At 43.5% G+C, this 20,864-nt stretch overlaps 1 protein-coding gene across 1 annotated transcript in view; it reads left to right on the plus strand.

Moving 5' to 3' along the window:
• The window catches only part of LOC137291769 (trifunctional enzyme subunit beta, mitochondrial-like), a 47,608-nt gene extending 29,789 nt beyond the window's left edge, over positions 1-17,819 (plus strand). The window contains exons 8-14 of the mRNA XM_067823287.1: positions 70-157; positions 6,093-6,217; positions 10,164-10,291; positions 11,906-11,993; positions 13,376-13,450; positions 13,590-13,754; positions 17,465-17,819. Coding sequence (XP_067679388.1) covers positions 70-157; positions 6,093-6,217; positions 10,164-10,291; positions 11,906-11,993; positions 13,376-13,450; positions 13,590-13,754; positions 17,465-17,503 — 708 coding nt within the window. The 3' untranslated portion in view covers positions 17,504-17,819. The remainder of the gene's footprint in view (positions 1-69; positions 158-6,092; positions 6,218-10,163; positions 10,292-11,905; positions 11,994-13,375; positions 13,451-13,589; positions 13,755-17,464) is intronic.
• Positions 17,820-20,864: the final 3,045 nt, after the last annotated feature.

The raw sequence follows: 20,864 nt of genomic DNA on the forward strand, positions 1-20,864 counted from the left end.
TGATAGTACAGTTTGTCCTTTTCTGCTGTTTGTTATGTGTCACCATGTGTCATCATTTCTCTGTTTCAGGATGAATTTGCTGTGAGGTCACACACTTTTGCCAAGGCTGCATCTGACAAAGGATTGCTCACTGACAGGCTCACATACAAGGTTCCAGGTAGGTGCACCTGACATTGACTGTATGGTTTACTGGGGAGGTGCTGTTGACATTGACAGTGTGCTGTACTAGGTAGGTACTTCTGACATTGACAGTGTGGTGTACTAGGTAAGTGCTGCTGACATTGACAGTTTGATGTACTAGCTAGGTGCAGCTTACATTGACAATTTGATGAACTAGATAGGTGCTGCTGACATTGACAGTTTGATGTATTAGGTAGACGCTGCTGACATTGACTATATGGTGTACTGGGTAGGTGCTGGTGTAGCTTACATTGACCGTTTGGTGTACTGGGTAGGTACTGCTGACATTGACAGTTTAGTGTACTAGGTGTGTGCAGCTTACATTGACAGTTTGGTGTACTAGGTAGGTGCATCTGACAGTTTAGTGTACTAGGTAAGTGCTACCGACATTGACAGTTTGGTGTACTAGGTAGGTGCACCTGACAGTTTGATGTACTGAGTAGGTGCACCTGACAGTTTGATGTACTGAGTAGGTGCACCTGACAGTGTGGTGTACTGGGTAGGTGCTGCTGACATTGACAGTTTTGTGTATTAGGTAGGTACTGCTGACGTTGACAGTGTGGTGTACTAGGTAGGTGCTGCTGACGTTGACAGTTTGGTGTGCTGGGTAGGTGCACCTGACAGTGGTGTACTAGGTAGGTGCTGCTGACATTGACAGTTTGGTGTACTAGGTAGGTGCACCTGACAGTTTAGTTTAGTGTACTAGGTAGGTGCACCTGTCAGTGTGGTGTACTAGGTAGGTGCTGCTAACATAGACTGTTTGGTGTATTAGGTGTGTGCACCTGACAGTGGTGTTCTAGGTGGGTGCTGCTGACATTGACAGTTTGGTGTACTAGGTAGATGCTGCTGACATTGACAGTGTGGTGTACTAGCTAGGTGCTGCTGACATTGACAGTGTGGTGTACTAGATAGGTGTTGGTGACATTGACAGTGTGGTGTACTAGGTAGGTACTGCTGACATTGACAGTGTGGTGTACTAGATAGGTGCACCTGACAGTGTGGTGTACTGGGTAGGTGCTGCTAACATAGACTGTTTGGTGTATTAGGTGTGTGCACCTGAGAGTTTGGTGTACTGGGTAGGTGCACCTGACAGTTTGGTGTACTGGGTAGGTGCACCTGACAGTTTGGTGTACTGGGTAGGAGCTGCTGACATTGACAGTTTGGTGTGCTGGGTAGGAGCTGCTGACATTGACAGTTTGGTGTGCTGGGTAGGTGCACCTGACAGTGGTGTTCTAGGTGGGTGCTGCTGACATTGACAGTTTGGTGTACTAGGTAGGTGCACCTGACATTGACAGTGTGGTGTACTAGGTAGGTGCACCTGACATTGACAGTTTGGAGTATAAGGTAGGTACTGCTGACATTGACAGTGTGGTGTACTAGGTAGGTGCACCTGACATTGACAGTGTGGTGTACTAGGTAAGTGCTGCTGACATTGACAGTTTGGTGTACTAGATAGGTGTTGCTGACATTGACAGTTTGGAATATAAGGTAGGTACTGCTGACATTGACAGTGTGGTGTACTAGGTAGGTGCACCTGACATTGACAGTGTGGTGTCCTAGGTAGGTGCACCTGACATTGACAGTGTGGTGTACTAGGTAGGTGCACCTGACATTGACAGTGTGGTGTACTAGGTAAGTGCTGCTGACATTGACAGTTTGATGTACTAGCTAGGTGCAGCTTACATTGACAATTTGATGTACTAGATAGGTGCTGCTGACATTGACAGTTTGGTGTACTAGGTAGGTGCACCTGTCAGTGTGGTGTACTAGGTAGGTGCTGCTAACATAGACTGTTTGGTGTATTAGGTGTGTGCACCTGACAGTGGTGTTCTAGGTGGGTGCAGCTGACATTGACAGTTTGGTGTATTAGGTAGGAACTGCTGACATTGACAGTTTGGTGTGCTGGGTAGGTGCACCTGACAGTGTGGTGTACTGGGTAGGTGCTGCTAACATAGACTGTTTGGTGTATTAGGTGTGTGCACCTGACAGTTTGGTGTACTAGGTAGGTGCTGCTGACATTGACAGTTAGGTGTATTAGGTAGGTGCACCTGTCAGTGTGGTGTACTAGGTAGGTGCTGCTAACATAGACTGTTTGGTGTATTAGGTGTGTGCACCTGACAGTGGTGTACTAGCTAGGTGCAGCTTACATTGACAATTTGATGTACTAGATAGGTGCTGCTGACATTGACAGTTTGGTGTACTAGGTAGGTGCACCTGTCAGTGTGGTGTACTAGGTAGGTGCTGCTAACATAGACTGTTTGGTGTATTAGGTGTGTGCACCTGACAGTGTGGTGTACTAGGTAGATGCTGCTGACATTGACAGTGTGGTGTACTAGGTAGGTACTGCTGACATTGACAGTGTGGTGTACTAGGTAGGTGCACCTGACAGTGTGGTGTACTAGGTAGGTGCTGCTAACATACACTGTTTGGTGTATTAGGTGTGTGCACCTGACAGTGGTGTTCTAGGTGGGTGCTGCTGACATTGACAGTTTGGTGTACTAGGTAGATGCTGCTGACATTGACAGTTTGGTGTACTAGCTAGGTGCTGCTGACATTGACAGTGTGGTGTATTAGGTAGGTACTGCTGACATTGACAGTTTGGTGTACTAGGTAGGTGCATCTGACAGTTTAGTGTACTAGGTAAGTGCTACCGACATTGACAGTTTGGTGTACTAGGTAGGTGCACCTGACAGTTTGATGTACTGAGTAGGTGCACCTGACAGTTTGATGTACTGAGTAGGTGCACCTGACAGTGTGGTGTACTGGGTAGGTGCTGCTGACATTGACAGTTTTGTGTATTAGGTAGGTACTGCTGACGTTGACAGTGTGGTGTACTAGGTAGGTGCTGCTGACGTTGACAGTTTGGTGTGCTGGGTAGGTGCACCTGACAGTGGTGTACTAGGTAGGTGCTGCTGACATTGACAGTTTGGTGTACTAGGTAGGTGCACCTGACAGTTTAGTGTACTAGGTAGGTGCACCTGTCAGTGTGGTGTACTAGGTAGGTGCTGCTAACATAGACTGTTTGGTGTATTAGGTGTGTGCACCTGACAGTGGTGTTCTAGGTGGGTGCTGCTGACATTGACAGTTTGGTGTACTAGGTAGATGCTGCTGACATTGACAGTGTGGTGTACTAGCTAGGTGCTGCTGACATTGACAGTGTGGTGTACTAGATAGGTGTTGGTGACATTGACAGTGTGGTGTACTAGGTAGGTACTGCTGACATTGACAGTGTGGTGTACTAGATAGGTGCACCTGACAGTGTGGTGTACTGGGTAGGTGCTGCTAACATAGACTGTTTGGTGTATTAGGTGTGTGCACCTGAGAGTTTGGTGTACTGGGTAGGTGCACCTGACAGTTTGGTGTACTGGGTAGGTGCACCTGACAGTTTGGTGTACTGGGTAGGAGCTGCTGACATTGACAGTTTGGTGTGCTGGGTAGGAGCTGCTGACATTGACAGTTTGGTGTGCTGGGTAGGTGCACCTGACAGTGGTGTTCTAGGTGGGTGCTGCTGACATTGACAGTTTGGTGTACTAGGTAGGTGCACCTGACATTGACAGTGTGGTGTACTAGGTAGGTGCACCTGACATTGACAGTTTGGAGTATAAGGTAGGTACTGCTGACATTGACAGTGTGGTGTACTAGGTAGGTGCACCTGACATTGACAGTGTGGTGTACTAGGTAAGTGCTGCTGACATTGACAGTTTGGTGTACTAGATAGGTGTTGCTGACATTGACAGTTTGGAATATAAGGTAGGTACTGCTGACATTGACAGTGTGGTGTACTAGGTAGGTGCACCTGACATTGACAGTGTGGTGTCCTAGGTAGATGCTGCTGACATTGACAGTGTGGTGTACTAGCTAGGTGCTGCTGACATTGACAGTGTGGTGTACTAGATAGGTGTTGGTGACATTGACAGTGTGGTGTACTAGGTAGGTACTGCTGACATTGACAGTGTGGTGTACTAGGTAGGTGCACCTGACAGTGTGGTGTACTGGGTAGGTGCTGCTAACATAGACTGTTTGGTGTATTAGGTGTGTGCACCTGAGAGTTTGGTGTACTGGGTAGGTGCACCTGACAGTTTGGTGTACTAGGTAGGTGCACCTGACAGTGGTGTTCTAGGTAGGTACTGCTGACATTGACAGTGTGGTGTACTAGGTAGGTGCACCTGACAGTGTGGTGTACTGGGTAGGTGCTGCTAACATAGACTGTTTGGTGTATTAGGTGTGTGCACCTGACAGTGGTGTTCTAGGTGGGTGCTGCTGACATTGACAGTTTGGTGTACTAGGTAGATGCTGCTGACATTGACAGTGTGGTGTACTAGCTAGGTGCTGCTGACATTGACAGTGTGGTGTACTAGGTAGGTACTGCTGACATTGACAGTGTGGTGTACTAGGTAGATGCTGCTGACATTGACAGTGTGGTGTACTAGCTAGGTGCTGCTGACATTGACAGTGTGGTGTACTAGATAGGTGTTGGTGACATTGACAGTGTGGTGTACTGGGTAGGTGCTGCTAACATAGACTGTTTGGTGTATTAGGTGTGTGCACCTGAGAGTTTGGTGTACTGGGTAGGTGCACCTGACAGTTTGGTGTACTAGGTAGGTGCACCTGACAGTTTGGTGTACTGGGTAGGAGCTGCTGACATTGACAGTTTGGTGTGCTGGGTAGGTGCACCTGACAGTGGTGTTCTAGGTTGGTGCTGCTGACATTGACAGTTTGGTGTACTAGGTAGGTGCACCTGACATTGACAGTGTGGTGTACTAGGTAGGTGCACCTGACATTGACAGTGTGGTGTACTAGGTAAGTGCTGCTGACATTGACAGTTTGGTGTACTAGATAGGTGACACTAGATAGGTGTACTAGACATTGGTGTACTAGACATTGACAGTTTGGTGTACTAGATAGGTGTTACTGACATTGACAGTTTGGAGTATAAGGTAGGTACACCAGTGTGGTGTACTAGGTAGGTGCACCTGACATTGACAGTGTGGTGTACAAGGTAAGTGCTGCTGACATTGACAGTTTGGTGTACTAGATAGGTGTTGCTGACATTGACAGTTTGGAGTATAAGGTAGGTACTGCTGACATTGACAGTGTGGTGTACTAGGTAGGTGCACCTGACATTGACAGTGTGGTGTACAAGGTAAGTGCTGCTGACATTGACAGTTTGGTGTACTAGATAGGTGTTGCTGACATTGACAGTTTGGAGTATAAGGTAGGTACTGCTGACATTGACAGTGTGGTGTACTAGGTAGGTGCACCTGACATTGACAGTGTGGTGTACAAGGTAAGTGCTGCTGACATTGACAGTTTGGTGTACTAGATAGGTGTTGCTGACATTGACAGTTTGGAGTATAAGGTAGGTACTGCTGACATTGACAGTGTGGTGTACTAGGTAGGTGCACCTGACATTGACAGTGTGGTGTACTAGGTAAGTGCTGCTGACATTGACAGTTTGATGTACTGGGTAGGTGCACCTGTCAATTTGGTGTACTAGGTAGGTGCACCTGACAGTTTGGTGTACTAGGTAGGTGCACCTGATGTTTACAGTTTGGTTCAGCTGTCCCACAGCGTCATCACCGATCCATCACTTCCCACAGCATTTTCAGCTGGTTTATGATCATATGTCCTCCTCAGGCATTGACCCTGTGAAGAGTCAGTGTGAAATAGATCTCTTGCAACCCCTGCATGCCATGAAAAGCAACTATGCTTGTCGTAAGATGCGACCAGTAGGATTTGATAGTTAGATTCACTAACTTGGTTGACATGTCATCGGTTCCCAATCCCGCAGATCAATGCTCATGCTGTTGCTCACTGAATTGTCCAGTCCAGGCTCGATTATTTACAGTTTTACACCATATAGTTGGAATATTGCAGAGTGCGGAATAAAACTAAACTCACTTACTTCATAGGTGTTGCTGCCCCAGTTGAAAAGGACAACGGTATCCGTCCCTCGTCCATGCAGGACATGGCAAAACTTCGTGCAGCATTTATCAAGCCTCATGGTACCATCACAGCAGCCAACGCATCATTTCTGGTAAGTTGACCGTGTCCAAACTAAATAGTTACTCTCCCTGACTAAACTTCCTGTATCCATTGACATCATGAGCTAGTCCACCTAAGTAGGCTTCCTGTATCCACTGACATCATGAGCTAGTCCACCTAGTGAGGCTTCCTGTATCCACTGACATCATGAGCTAGTCCACCTAATGAGGCTTCCTGTATCCATTGACATCATGAGCTAGTCCACCTAAGTAGGCTTCCTGTACCCACTGACATCATGAGCTAGTCCACCTAAGTAGGCTTCCTGTACCCACTGACATCATGAGCTAGTCCACCTAAGTAGGCTTCCTGTATCCACTGACATCATGAGCTAGTCCACCTAATGAGGCTTCCTGTATCCACTGACATCATGAGCTAGTCCACCTAAGTAGGCTTCCTGTATCCACTGACATCATGAGCTAGTTCTCCTAATTAAGCTTCCTGTATCCACTGACATCATGAGCTAGTCCACCTAAGTAGGCTTCCTGTATCCACTGACATCATGAGCTAGTCCACCTAAGTAGGCTTCCTGTATCCATTGACATCATGAGCTAGTCCACCTAAGTAGGCTTCCTGTATCCACTGACATCATGAGCTAGTCCACCTAAGTAGGCTTCCAGTATCCACTGACATCATGAGCTAGTCCACCTAAGTAGGCTTCCTGTATCCACTGACATCATGAGCTAGTCCACCTAAGTAAACTTCCAGTATCCACTGACATCATGAGCTAGTCCACCTAAGTAAGCTTCCTGTACCCACTGACATCATGAGCTAGTCCACCTAAGTAGGCTTCCAGTATCCATTGACATCATGAGCTAGTTCACCTAATGAGGCTTCCTGTATCCACTGACATCATGAGCTAGTCCACCTAAGTAAACTTCCAGTATCCACTGACATCATGAGCTAGTCCACCTAAGTAGGCTTCCTGTATCCACTGACATCATGAGCTAGTTCACCTAAGTAGGCTTCCTGTATCCACTGACATCATGAACTAGTCCACCTAAGTAAACTTCCAGTATCCACTGACATCATGAGCTAGTCCACCTAAGTAGGCTTCCTGTATCCACTGACATCATGAGCTAGTCCACCTAAGTAGGCTTCCTGTATCCACTGACATCATGAGCTAGTCCACCTAAGTAAACTTCCAGTATCCACTGACATCATGAGCTAGTCCACCTAAGTAGGCTTCCTGTACCCACTGACATCATGAGCTAGTTCACCTAATTAGGCTTCCTGTATCCACTGACATCATGAGCTAGTTCACCTAATTAGGCTTCCTGTATCCACTGACATCATGAGCTAGTTCACCTAAGTAGGCTTCCTGTATCCACTGACATCATGAGCTAGTCCACCTAAGTAGGCTTCCTGTATCCACTGACATCATGAGCTAGTCCACCTAATTAGGCTTCCTGTACCCACTGACATCATGAGCTAGTTCACCTATTTAGGCTTCCTGTATCCACTGACATCATGAGCTAGTCCACCTAAGTAAACTTCCAGTATCCACTGACATCATGAGCTAGTCCACCTAAGTAGGCTTCCTGTATCCACTGACATCATGAGCTAGTTCACCTAATTAGGCTTCCTGTATCCACTGACATCATGAGCTAGTTCACCTAATTAGGCTTCCTGTATCCACTGACATCATGAGCTAGTCCACCTAAGTAGGCTTCCTGTATCCACTGACATCATGAGCTAGTTCACCTAAGTAGGCTTCCTGTATCCACTGACATCATGAGCTAGTCCACCTAAGTAGGCTTCCTGTATCCACTGACATCATGAGCTAGTCCACCTAATGAGGCTTCCTGTACCCACTGACATCATGAGCTAGTTCACCTATTTAGGCTTCCTGTATCCACTGACATCATGAGCTAGTCCACCTAAGTAGGCTTCCTGTATCCACTGACATCATGAGCTAGTTCACCTAAGTAGGCTTCCTGTATCCACTGACATCATGAGCTAGTCCACCTAATGAGGCTTCCTGTATCCATAGTGATCATGAGCTAGTTTACCTAGTCAGGGATAAACCTTTCTCAGAAAAGATATGAGATAAAATCTGACATGGGACCAAAAACATGGAACAAAATTCAAATCTTTTGAGATTTAACTGTTCCTGTCCCGAGTAAGTCTTTAAAATGAATGAGATGGTTTTGTTAGCAGACACTTTTTTGGGGATGCATGATGTTGCCCTATTTCCAACAGCGAACTCTGTGCAGGGTCATACAGTTCATAAACAACACATTACTGTGAGGTTCAGAGTGTACCATACACCTTGCAGTGAAGCTTGTTTTGTACAACTCTGTTTAACGATGTTTGAAGTTCCATACCAGAAGTTATGTTTCGAAGATTGAAAATTGGTAGAAAGCAATGGGAATATCTTTGATAGAACAAAATAACAGCAAAGCCTTTCTCAGTGAAATAGTTTAAAGCACTTTATTACTTGTAATTGTATAGTTGAGCAGGATGTGGTTTTAAATCGCTGCAGATAAATTTAAGTACAATTGTATAGCAATTGATGCGAGAAAATTGCGATATCGCGGCCCCAGTCAATGCCTGCCTAATCTGACTACCTGTGTTTATACTGATTCTGAACTGGTCTACCCAATTAGACTTCCTGAATCCATAGTGATCATGAACTAGTCTACCTATCCCCTGTACTCCAAGGTGATTCAGATAAAGATAACCCCTGTACTCTAAAGAGATTCAGATAAAGATAACCCCTGTACTCCAAGGTGATTCAGATGTAGATAACCCCTGTACTCTAAGGTGATTCAGATAAAGATAACCCCTGTACTCCAAGGTGATTCAGATGTAGATAACCCCTGTACTCTAAGGTGATTCAGATAAAGATAACCCCTGTACTCTAAGGTGATTCAGATAAAGATAACCCCTGTACTCCAAGGTGATTCAGATGTAGATAACCCCTGTACTCTAAGGTGATTCAGATGTAGATAACCCCTGTACTCTAAGGTGATTCAGATGTAGATAACCCCTGTACTCTAAGGTGATTCAGATAAAGATAACCCCTGTACTCTAAGGTGATTCAGATAAAGATAACCCCTGTACTCCAAGGTGATTCAGATAAAGATAACCCCTGTACTCCAAGGTGATTCAGATGTAGATAACCCCTGTACTCTAAGGTGATTCAGATAAAGATAACCCCTGTACTCCAAGGTGATTCAGATGTAGATAACCCCTGTACTCTAAGGTGATTCAGATAAAGATAACCCCTGTACTCTAAGGTGATTCAGATAAAGATAACCCCTGTACTCCAAGGTGATTCAGATGTAGATAACCCCTGTACTCTAAGGTGATTCAGATGTAGATAACCCCTGTACTCTAAGGTGATTCAGATAAAGATAACCCCTGTACTCTAAGGTGATTCAGATAAAGATAACCCCTGTACTCCAAGGTGATTCAGATGTAGATAACCCCTGTACTCTAAGGTGATTCAGATGTAGATAACCCCTGTACTCCAAGTTTATTCAGATAAAGATAACCCCTGTACTCTAAAGAGATTCAGATGTAGATAACCCCTGTACTCCAAGGTGATTCAGATGTAGATAACCCCTGTACTCCAAGGTGATTCAGATAAAGATAACCCCTGTACTCCAAGGTGATTCAGATGTAGATAACCCCTGTACTCTAAGGTGATTCAGATGTAGATAACCCCTGTACTCCAAGTTTATTCAGATAAAGATAACCCCTGTACTCTAAAGAGATTCAGATAAAGATAACCCCTGTACTCCAAGGTGATTCAGATAAAGATAACCCCAGTACTCCAAGGTGATTCAGATAAGGACAAGCCCAACACATTATTCTACAGAAATTGGGGAGATTGGTTCTGCTATCACTAGTTAGCTTCACTATCTGACTCTAACTTGCTAATTTAGAACAAAGGCAATAAATGCTAAGAAATTGACATCCTTTGTGCCCCACAGACAGATGGAGCCTCTGCCTGTCTCATCATGTCTGAGGAGAAAGCCCTGCAACTGGGATTCAAGCCCAAGGCATACCTCAGGGATTACCTCTATGTGGCACAGGACCCTAAGGACCAACTGCTGCTGGGGTAGGTCACAACCTGTCAGTGTAGATCACGCGCTGCTGATGTAGGTCACTCACTGCTGGTGTAGGTCACTCCCTGCTGGTGTAGGTCACACCTTGTTGGTGTAGGTCACACCCTGGTGATGTAGGTCACACCCTATTGATGTAGGTCACGCACTGCTGGTGTAGGTCACACACTGTTGATGTAGGTCACACCCTATTGATGTAGGTCACGCACTACTGGTGTAGGTCACACCCTGTTGATGTAGGTCACGCCCTGCTGGTGTAGGTCATAACTGCTCCTTACCCGTGAAGGTCCCGGGGTAGAATAGACCTTCAGCAACCCATGCTTGCCATAAAAGGCGACTCAGCTTGTCGTAAGAGGCGACTAACGGGATCGGGTGGTCAGGCTCGCTGACTTGGTTGACATGTCATCGGTTCCCAATTGCGCAGATCGATGCTCATGTTGTTGATCACTGGATTGTCTGTCCCAGACTCGATTATTTACAGACCGCTGCCATATAGCTGGAATATTGCTGAGTGCGGCGTAAAACTAAACTCACTCACTCACTCACTCATAACTGCTCCTGCGATAAGTCAGTCAAGTCAGGCAAGATCATATTAGCTGCTTGTGTAGGTCATACATGCTACTAGGGTAGGTCACACATGCTGCTGGGGTAGGTCATACATGTTGCTGGGGTAGGTCATACATGCTGCTGGAGTAGGTCACACATGCTGCTGGAGTAGGTCATACATGTTGCTGGGGTAGGTCATACATGCTGCTGGAGTAGGTCACACATGCTGCTGGGGTAGGTCATACATGTTGCTGGGGTAGGTCATACATGCTACTAGGGTAGGTCACACATGCTGCTGGGGTAGGTCATACATGTTGCTGGGGTAGGTCATACATGCTACTAGGGTAGGTCACACATACTGCTGGAGTAGGTCACACATGCTGCTGGGGTAGGTCACACGTTGCTGGGGTAGGTCACACATGCTGCTGGAGTAGGTCACACATGCTGCTTGTGTAGGTCACACATGCTGCTGGAGTAGGTCACACATGCTGCTGGAGTAGGTCACACATGCTGCTGGAGTAGGTCACACATGCTGCTGGAGTAGGTCACACATGCTGCTGGAGTAGGTCACACATGCTGCTGGGGTAGGTCACACATGCTGCTGGGGTAGGTCACACATGCTGCTGGGGTAGGTCACACATGCTGCTGGAGTAGGTCACACATGCTGCTGGAGTAGGTCACACATGCTGCTGGAGTAGGTCACACATGCGGCTGGAGTAGGTCACACATGCTGCTTGTGTAGGTCACACATGCTGCTGGAGTAGGTCACACATGCGGCTGGAGTAGGTCACACATGTTGCTGGGGTAGGTCATACATGTTTCTGTGGTAGGTAATTCATGATACTGGGATAGGTCAGACATGCTTCTTGTATAGGTCACACCATGCTGGAGTAGGTCAAACATTGTATAGATCAATCTAGTAGGGTAGGGTAGGGTATACCTGCTGCTGGGGAAATACAGTAAGATGGCATTGTGTAGATTTCTAGAACATGTTTCCCTCATCCAGAACAGACTATTGCTGTGTGTTTGAGGGCTCTGTTGAACATGTGTTTCCTTTTCAACAGCCCAGCATATGCTACACCAAGAATTGTGGAGAAGGCCGGACTCACTCTTTCTGACATCAGCGTCTTCGAGTACCACGAAGCATTTGCAGTAGGTCTCCTTGCTACTCACATCACCACTTACATGAGGGTCCCACTCATGGCAGTCACTTGGAGGTCACATGAAGGTCACTCTCGTGGAAGTTACTGTCATGTCACATCAAGGTCACTCAAGAAGGTCACTCACATGGAATTTAGTGTCGTGGAGGTTACTGTCATGTCACATGGAGGTCACTCTCTTGGCAGTCGTATGGAGGTCACATGAAGGTCACTCTCATGGCAGTTACTATCATGTCACATCAAGGTCACTCTCATGGCAGTTACTGTGATGTCACATCAAGGTCACTCATGGAGGTCACTCACATGGAAGTTACTGTCATGTCACATGGAGGTCACTCTCATGGCAGTCACATGGAGGTCACGTGAATGTCACTCTCATGGCAGTAATTGTCATGTCACATCAAGGTCACTCATGGAGATCACTCACATGGAAGTTACTGTCATGGAGGTTACTGTCATGTCACATCAAGGTCACTCTCATGGCAGTCCCATGAAGGTCACTCATGGAGGTCACTCACATGGAGGTTACTCACATGGAGGTTACTGTCATGTCACATGGAGATTACTCACATGGAGGTTACTGTCATGTCACATGGAGGTTACTCACATGGAGGTTACTCACATGGAGGCTACTGTCATGTCACATGGAGGTCACTCACATGGAGGTTACTGTCATGTCACATGGAGGTTACTGTCATGTCACATGGAGGTTACTGTCATGTCACATGGAGGTTACTCACATGGAGGTTACTGTCATGTCACATGGAGGTCACTCACATGGAGGTTACTGTCATGTCACATGGAGGTCACTCACATGGAGGTTACTGTCATGTCACATGGAGGTTACTCACATGGAGGTTACTGTCATGTCACATGGAGGTCACTCACATATCACCACATGCATGTTACTCATATGGAGGTAACACTCTTGTCACTGCTTACACTCACACAGTGGACACCTTCATGTCTTCATTCTCTTGTCACAATAGCATGGGACCCGTTAAGGTCCTGTGGTAGAATAGGCCTTCAGCAACCCATGCTAGCCATAAGAGGCGACTATGTTTGTCGTAAGATGCAACTATCGTGATCGGGTGGTCAGGCTCACTGACTTCGTTGACATATGTCATCGGTTCCCAATTGTGCAGATCGATGCTCATGTTGTTGATCATTGGATTGTCTGGTCCAGACCCGATTATTTACAAACCATCGCCAAATAGCTGGAATATTGCTGAGTGCAGCGTAAAACTAAACTCAATCACTCACCCACAATAGCATGGACGCCACTCTCATGTCACCACTCACATGTCGCTCATGCATGGTGCCCTCTCCCTCTACCAGTTTTACCTAGATTTACTGGTTTACTTCCCTTTGCAGGGGCAGATAATGGCAAACCTCAAGGCGCTGGACTCTGATTTCTTCTGCAAGTCGTACATGAACAGATCAGCAAAGGTGAGTCGTTGATTGTTATACTGATACAGTAATGAATACAAGATAATGTGTCAATGAAGTTTCACAATGTTTGAGAACCAAATCGAAAAACAGTAATCTACCATCATGTTGTATTTGACACTAATTTTGATTTGTGCAGTATGGAGCCCCACCCATGGAGAAACTGAACTTGTGGGGAGGTTCCCTTTCCCTGGGCCATCCATTTGGAGCCACTGGAGTAAGGCTGGTGACAACAGCTGCCAATCGTCTGGAGGCCGAGGATGGACAGTATGCAGTTGTTGCAGCGTGTGCAGCAGGAGGACTGGTCAGTATGATCGATTGACCTCATGGAGACCACAGGATCGAGCGTTTTTTCAAGTATTAAATGTTTTAAAAAAATATATGAAAATTTGAGATGACCTCCAAAATGTTTCATAGTACAATACATAATGACAAGGACGGGCACTTCAGTGCACCCTGCCTGCCCGCTTTGCCAATCACCTTGCTTCGCATGCCATCTATTAATACTTTACTGTTATTTCTGCAAGTCATTTGAAACTCGATTTATGCTCTCAACTAAATGATCTTGACACAAATGGATAATGTATATCCACACAAAATGGGTTTGGTCAAAGGAAACCCTCTGTTTGGTTGATTCTTGTTAAAGGTCACTTGCAACCTAAACACAACTTTGCCGATTCTGATACCTTTCGGTATGCACTTACCAAAACAAATCATCAAAAATGCCAATTCAATCTATAAAGTTGAGGAAAAAAAACACAATGAAAAAAAGCCCATGCAATCGGAGTTCAAACGATTTACTAATTTTCTCCCATTGTTAGGGAAAAAAGTGGTTTCAACATCTGCGCATCTCATAACGCATACGCAGTGAATAGGTTTGAGGAGCTTGAAACAGTATGCTTGCTCGAACTATGAGGTCATGAGCAGTTGTCTAATCTTGGTTGTATACACATATATATCATGAATAAGTGATAACTGTGTTTTTATTATGTTTGATTTTTTGGTTGCATGTGACCTTAAAGGAGACATTCACAACTGATGCCTTATTATCCCCCTGGCATGTAATGCAGGGGGGATATAGTTGACGCCTCGTCTGTCCATCCATAATCATTTTGTTTCCGGAGCATAACTCAGAAACCGTTCAATATTTTTTAGACCAAACTTGATAGATATAGTAATCTCAGCCTGTGGTTGTGCCTTTTGCTATTTTCAGATTTTTGGCATTTATATTTTTTTTGTTTTTCCATGGAACATTTTGCTGTTAGTCAAATGGTGGGGCAGGCTTCGTTTCCGGAGCAGAACTCAAAAACCGTTCAATATTTTTCTGCAAAACGTGGTAGATATATGTGGCAGACCCCAAAGTGGTGCCTTTTGCTATTTACAGGTTTTTATGATTTATTATTTTCTCGGTTTCCATGGAAATGTTTCGGACTTAGTCTCAAAATGGAGGAATGAGTTTCCTTTCCGGAGCAGAACTCAAAAACCGTTCAATATTTTTCTGCAAAACTTGGTCGATATACCAATCAGAAGCTGCAATGGTGCCTTTTGCTAGTTACATTTTTTTGTGATTTCTTAGTTTCTCGGTTTCCATGGAAACGATTTGGACTTTGTCCCAAAAGTGAGAGATGTGTTTTGTTTCCGGAGCAGAACTCAAAACTTCTTAATATCTGTCAGTGTTACTTGGTAAATATGTGTGGCAGACCCCAGAGTGGTGCCTTTTGCTATGTACAGGTTTTTGTGATTTATCATTTTCCTTTTTTCCATGGAAACATTTCGGACTCAGTCTCAAAATGGAAGTATGGGCTTTGTTTCTGCAAAACTTGATAGATATATGTGGCAGACCCCAAAGTGGTACCTTTTGCTATTTACATGTTTTTCTTATTTATTATTTTCTCCATTTCTATGGAAACGTTTCGGACTTAGTCTCAAAATGGAGGAATGGGCTTCGTTTCCGGAGCAGAACTCAAAAACCGTTCAATATTTTTCTGCAGAACTTGCTAGATATATCAATCGGAACCTGTAGTGGTGCCTTTTGGTATTTACAGGTTTTTGTGATTTATTATTTTCTCAGTTTCCATGGAAACATTTTGGACTTAGTCTCAAAAGTGAGATGTGTGTTTCGTTTCCGGAGCTAACTCAAAATCTTTTTAATATCTGTCAGTGTTACTTGGTAGATATGTGTGGCAGACCCCAAAGTGGTGCCTTTTGCTATTTACAGGTTTTTTTTATTTATTATTTTCTCAGTTTCCTTGGAAACAGTTCAGACAGTCTCAAAAGTGAGAGGTGTGTTTTGTCTCCGGAGCAGAACTCAAAAACCGCTCAATATTTTTCTGCAAAACTTGGTAGATATATCAGTTAGAAGCTGAAGTGGTGCCTTTTGCTATGTACAGGATCTTGTGATGTATTATTTTCTCGGTTTCCATGGAAATGTTTCAGACCTATTCTGAAAAGTGAGAGGTGTGTTTCGTTTCTGGAGCAGAACTCAAAAACCTCTTAATATCTGTCAGTAAAACTTTCTAGATATGTCTGGCAGACCCCAAAGTGGTGCCTTTTGGTTTCTAAAGGTTTTTTGTGATGTATTTTTTTCTTGATTTCCATGGAAACATTTCGTACTTAGTCTCAAAATGAAGGGGTGGGCTTCATTCCCAGAGCACAACTCAAAAACCATTTCATATCTTTCAACAAATCTTGTCAGATATATGAGACATATCTTGAAATTGTGACTTTGCTGGTTACAGATATATGGCATTTATAATTTTTATGAATTCCATCACAGGCAAACTGTAGCGCAAATGTGGTTGTGCAGCGTAGAGAAAATGACCAGTCGTCTTATATGCGAGCGAAGTGAGCAAAGGTTTGCAACACACTTTCCTCGCTTCGGTTCAAAAAGTATTTTTCGTGTCAAAATAAAATGTCGCCACCATCAAAGGTACACTCCCATTTCCTCACTAGGTTGTGCTCTCATATTTCCAACGCCATATTTAATAATTATGTGAAATATGTTTTATTCAACATTTTAAGCGCCGCTCGTGGTATTCAGTTTGTTCTTCGCCTCCATTACCCCTGCCAGCTTCCAGCTCAACGGAGTGAAGGAACAAGAATAAGCAGAAATTATAAAGATGTACCATATTGCCTAATTTTATCATGATTCTGTTGGAATGTATTTGTCTTAAGTGTCGGCGTTGTTGTTAGATCTTTTGTAACATTTATTCTACAATAAACACACTTCTGGCGTAGTGGGCGTATGAAGCATGGGAGGTAACTCTTTATGTATTCCATTCGGAATAATAACTTGTTCCTTCACTGCTTTGAACCGGAAGCTGGCAGGGGTAATGGAGGCGAAGAACAAACGGTCTCATGTACCCGGTCTGATGTGGTGCTTAAAATGTTGAATAAAACATATTTCACGTGAATAATTATTAAATGTGGCGTTGGAAATCGGAGAGCACAACCTAGTGCGGAATTTAGAGTGTACCTTTGATGGTGGCGATATTTTATTTTGACACTAAAAATACTTTTTGAACCGAAGTGAGGGAAGTGTGTTGCCAACCTTTGCTCGCTTCGCTCGCATATATGAAGACTGGTCATATTCTCTACGCTGCGCAACCCCACTTGCGCTACAGTTTGCCTGTGATTCCATGGAAACAATTCAAACTTAGTCTAAAGAAACAATGAGTAACTCTCAGATTATTTGTCCTTTCAAACATGTGGGGGCCGGAGGGGGGGTATGTCATCTTCTGATGACTCTTGTTGCTGAAGCTGTAACATTGAAGAGAGCCGCTGTGTGATTATTGAAGCTAGTAACATTGTAGAATGTCACTGTGATTGCTGCCACTGGTTACACTGTAGAATGTCAGTATGTGATTTATACAATCCATATGACTGCTTCTGGACTGATCAGTTGTAAACTACAACATACTCAAAGTCAAAATAGAGGGCAAATTGCAATGCAATATTTTCCAGTCTACGACAAAGATTTGATTTTTTCAAACTTGTTTCACTTCTTTGTTTCAGGGGCATGCCATGGTCGTTGAAAGATACCCAAATAAGTAGAGTACTATCACGTTTCTGTCTGTATTCTGCAAGCCAAGCTTGTGCTGTAACCGCACTTCACCATTCACCAGTGACTACAGCTATTCCTCAGATTGATGCTGTGTAAATACTGTGAATACATGCTGTTTCTACTTCTGTTACCATTCAATTGTTCTTGGCCATCATATATTGATATTTCTGCTCAGTTTTGAGGAAAGCCACGTGTGCTACGCCAATAAATATGACAAGGATGTGTACATCAGATGTGACTCAATCATCAGTTTATGTAAAATTGTTGATTTTGTTCGAGTGTATATTAAAGTATTTATAACACTGACCGTACCCTTCCCTTCATTGTGTCAGTGTTTAGAACAGCCACTACACCAGTATGTGGCGACAAGGTAATGAGCCATACTCTTAGGTTTTAGGCTGAATTTCACTTTCATTACTGAAACAGGTTTCCCTCATTTCTATTCTTTTAGAAACAATTGTTGCACACTGACTGTCATCCCTTAGTCCTGTTTACAATATAACTCAAGGATGATAAATTCATTTGTTGGGTGCGCCTCAAATGTGAAAAGGTTATGGTTACATCAACATCATTCTGAATGCAAGTTTGTCATTTTGGGTTCAAGCAAGACAGCTGATAGATTTTCCCCTTTACTTTGCATGATGAACTATTGACAATTTTTTACCTACTCATTTCAATGCATGACACTTTAATGTGCATGTTGTCTTCTAAGAAGCTTCAGTGAAAGATCAAAGGTGCCGACACTACTTTATCAGACGATAATGTGCTCTTTTTGCATTACGTCATAAATGTATTGACATCACAGCGCCATTCCAGTCTGCCCCCTCGAAATTGAACTTTCATTTTTTCATTGCATCACGATGTAAGTTGCCTCGTACAGTCTCCTATAGTAAACTGCTTCGTCACATCCCGTTTCTTGGTTTGCAGTTGCATCACACAGCTAACATCATTGGTGGAAACATTATGTTTGGTTTCCGAAGGATGAAATGTCTCACAGTTCAACTCAAAAATTTACTCAGACATGGTAATGTTGACAATGTTTACATTCCCACAATGCAATCGTGGAATGTTACATAACTAGGCAGTTTCAGCTGAATGTACTGATCTAAACTTTCGTTGGTAATAGAAATGAGAAAAATAGCCTCGTATGGTTTAAGAGAATCACAGACAAAATTAAAATGATCTAGAGAAGATATTTAACCCAAACATTCATCATTTGTTTTAAATATGGCATCTTAGAAAAGAAATACAGAACATACTTCCATCATGTAGGCATTTCAGGGAACACAATGGCCGATTTTGCTGCCAAGGCAGCACTCAACAAATCTGTGACACCACTTCTTATTCCATACTCAGATTACAAAGCGAACATTAGAACTTATATACGTGATCTGATGCAAAAGAAGTTGGACACCCAAGTAGGTATAAATAAATTACATGAAATAAAACTATATTGGTTACACCTACTTGGGCTGTCAGTCCAGATTTGAAGAGGTCATTATGCGACGATGCCGTATTGGTCACACCAGATATACGCATAAATACCTTTTGAAAGGTGAGGATCCTCCATTTTGTATCCCTTGTGATGAAAGAATCACGGTCAAGCATATCTTGCTTGACTGCGTGGAATATTCCATCACAAGGGGTACCTATTTTAAATCACGTACTATGAAGGACCTTTTTACTAATATCAGTTCTCATTTAATTATTGGATTTTTAAAAGAATTAGATTTATTAAATGAATTGTAAATAGATAATTTTTTTAATATCGGAAGTTTAAATTGGTAACTGTGCTTGTTAGTGGCTGTATCCTCAAAGGGGGTTGAAGTACTGTAAAACTATTGTCCTCCTGAGAGGGTACGCAAGTCCACAAACATTCAAAGTAAATTCAAACTTTCCATGTTTTTAATCGTAGAATAATTGTCTTTTTACTGAATGGCTAGATTTCCCAAATTGCTGATGCCTGAGGGGGATGATGTAAATCTATCTAGGGTCCATGCAGGTAGCCAAGGTACTGTAAGTCCCCATGGTCCCTAGTATGGTGATCTACCTTCAGTTGTTAGCAATCTATAGCCCATTTTTATCTTGTATTGTCCTCTATAGATAAATTGTTTTAGGTACAGTTACTAGTTTTATATTCTACTCTGTGATATTCTAGTTGTTTTACTGTCCTTCATTGACAGGTTTTATAATAGGCATGTGTTTCATTTCAGAATTAAATGCTCTCGTCACGATATGGCTGAGATATTGCCGATGTGACGTTAAATGTTAACTCACTCACTCACTCCATCATGTTGAACACAGAGTTTACTTTTACGCTGCACTCTGGTATATGGTGGCTTTTATGCTGCTTTTATTCCTACAAAATGATGGCAGGGACACCAGAAATAGGCGTCACTCAGTGTACCATGTAGGGAATCGACCCCTGGTCTTCAGCATGACGAACAGACACTTTTAATCATTTGGCTACCCCTAAACACAGGGACACTAGTTGTCAAGCAGCTGCCAAATATTATACATCCCCCTAATGCACTCACATTTGCTTGCTATTGATGTGATAAGACATATGGTCCCTTACAACTTGCCTGAAATTCAAACTTTGAGAGCACTTGCCATACATGGAATGTACACAACTGTTCTGAGCGATGTTGTCAGTGTTCAACTGCTTCAAGGGACTTTTTTGTTTAAATACCAGTGTATGTAACTAACTGAGGGCTGACACCAGATTTTGCAAAATATTCTATTCTGAAAAGGTACTGTTTACACCATCATCAATATCTTAAGGGTTTACGTTCTGATAAATCTCCACTATACCCCTGGCTACATCTGTGGCACAGACCGATAATTTTATTACCTCCCTTTGCTGGCTCTGTATTCAGCATACAGACAAATAATTGTCAGGTCCAAAATAAATGCAAGAACTCATTCAACCTCTTTCAGAGTTCCTCTGCATTATTAATTGGTTAGATGATTAAAGAATCGAAAGTTAGTTGTGATAGGTGTCCAAGCTGGAGCATATCTGATTGGATAAAAAGCCATGGGAGGTAATATATAACTGATCAGACCAAGACACAGATGCATCCAGGGTACAGTGGAGATTTATGGGAGCTTATACCCTGGAGAGGTGAAGGATGTGTTTACACACGAACTGATGTATGGTAACACACATTCGTAAAGTTGAAAAGATTATTGTCATGAATTCAGTGAAAGATGAAAATCAGTGGAAATTGGTAAATTCCTAACAACGCTGGTGTGGTGTAGTGTCTTGAAAGACAAGCAACTACAGCCTTTATATTACTGGTTGGTAAAATAGTTTAATATACAAATACAAGTATGTACAAAATGCAACAA

This window comes from Haliotis asinina, chromosome 7, assembly GCF_037392515.1.
Source record: "Haliotis asinina isolate JCU_RB_2024 chromosome 7, JCU_Hal_asi_v2, whole genome shotgun sequence".
NCBI classification, from domain to species: Eukaryota; Metazoa; Mollusca; class Gastropoda; order Lepetellida; family Haliotidae; genus Haliotis; species Haliotis asinina.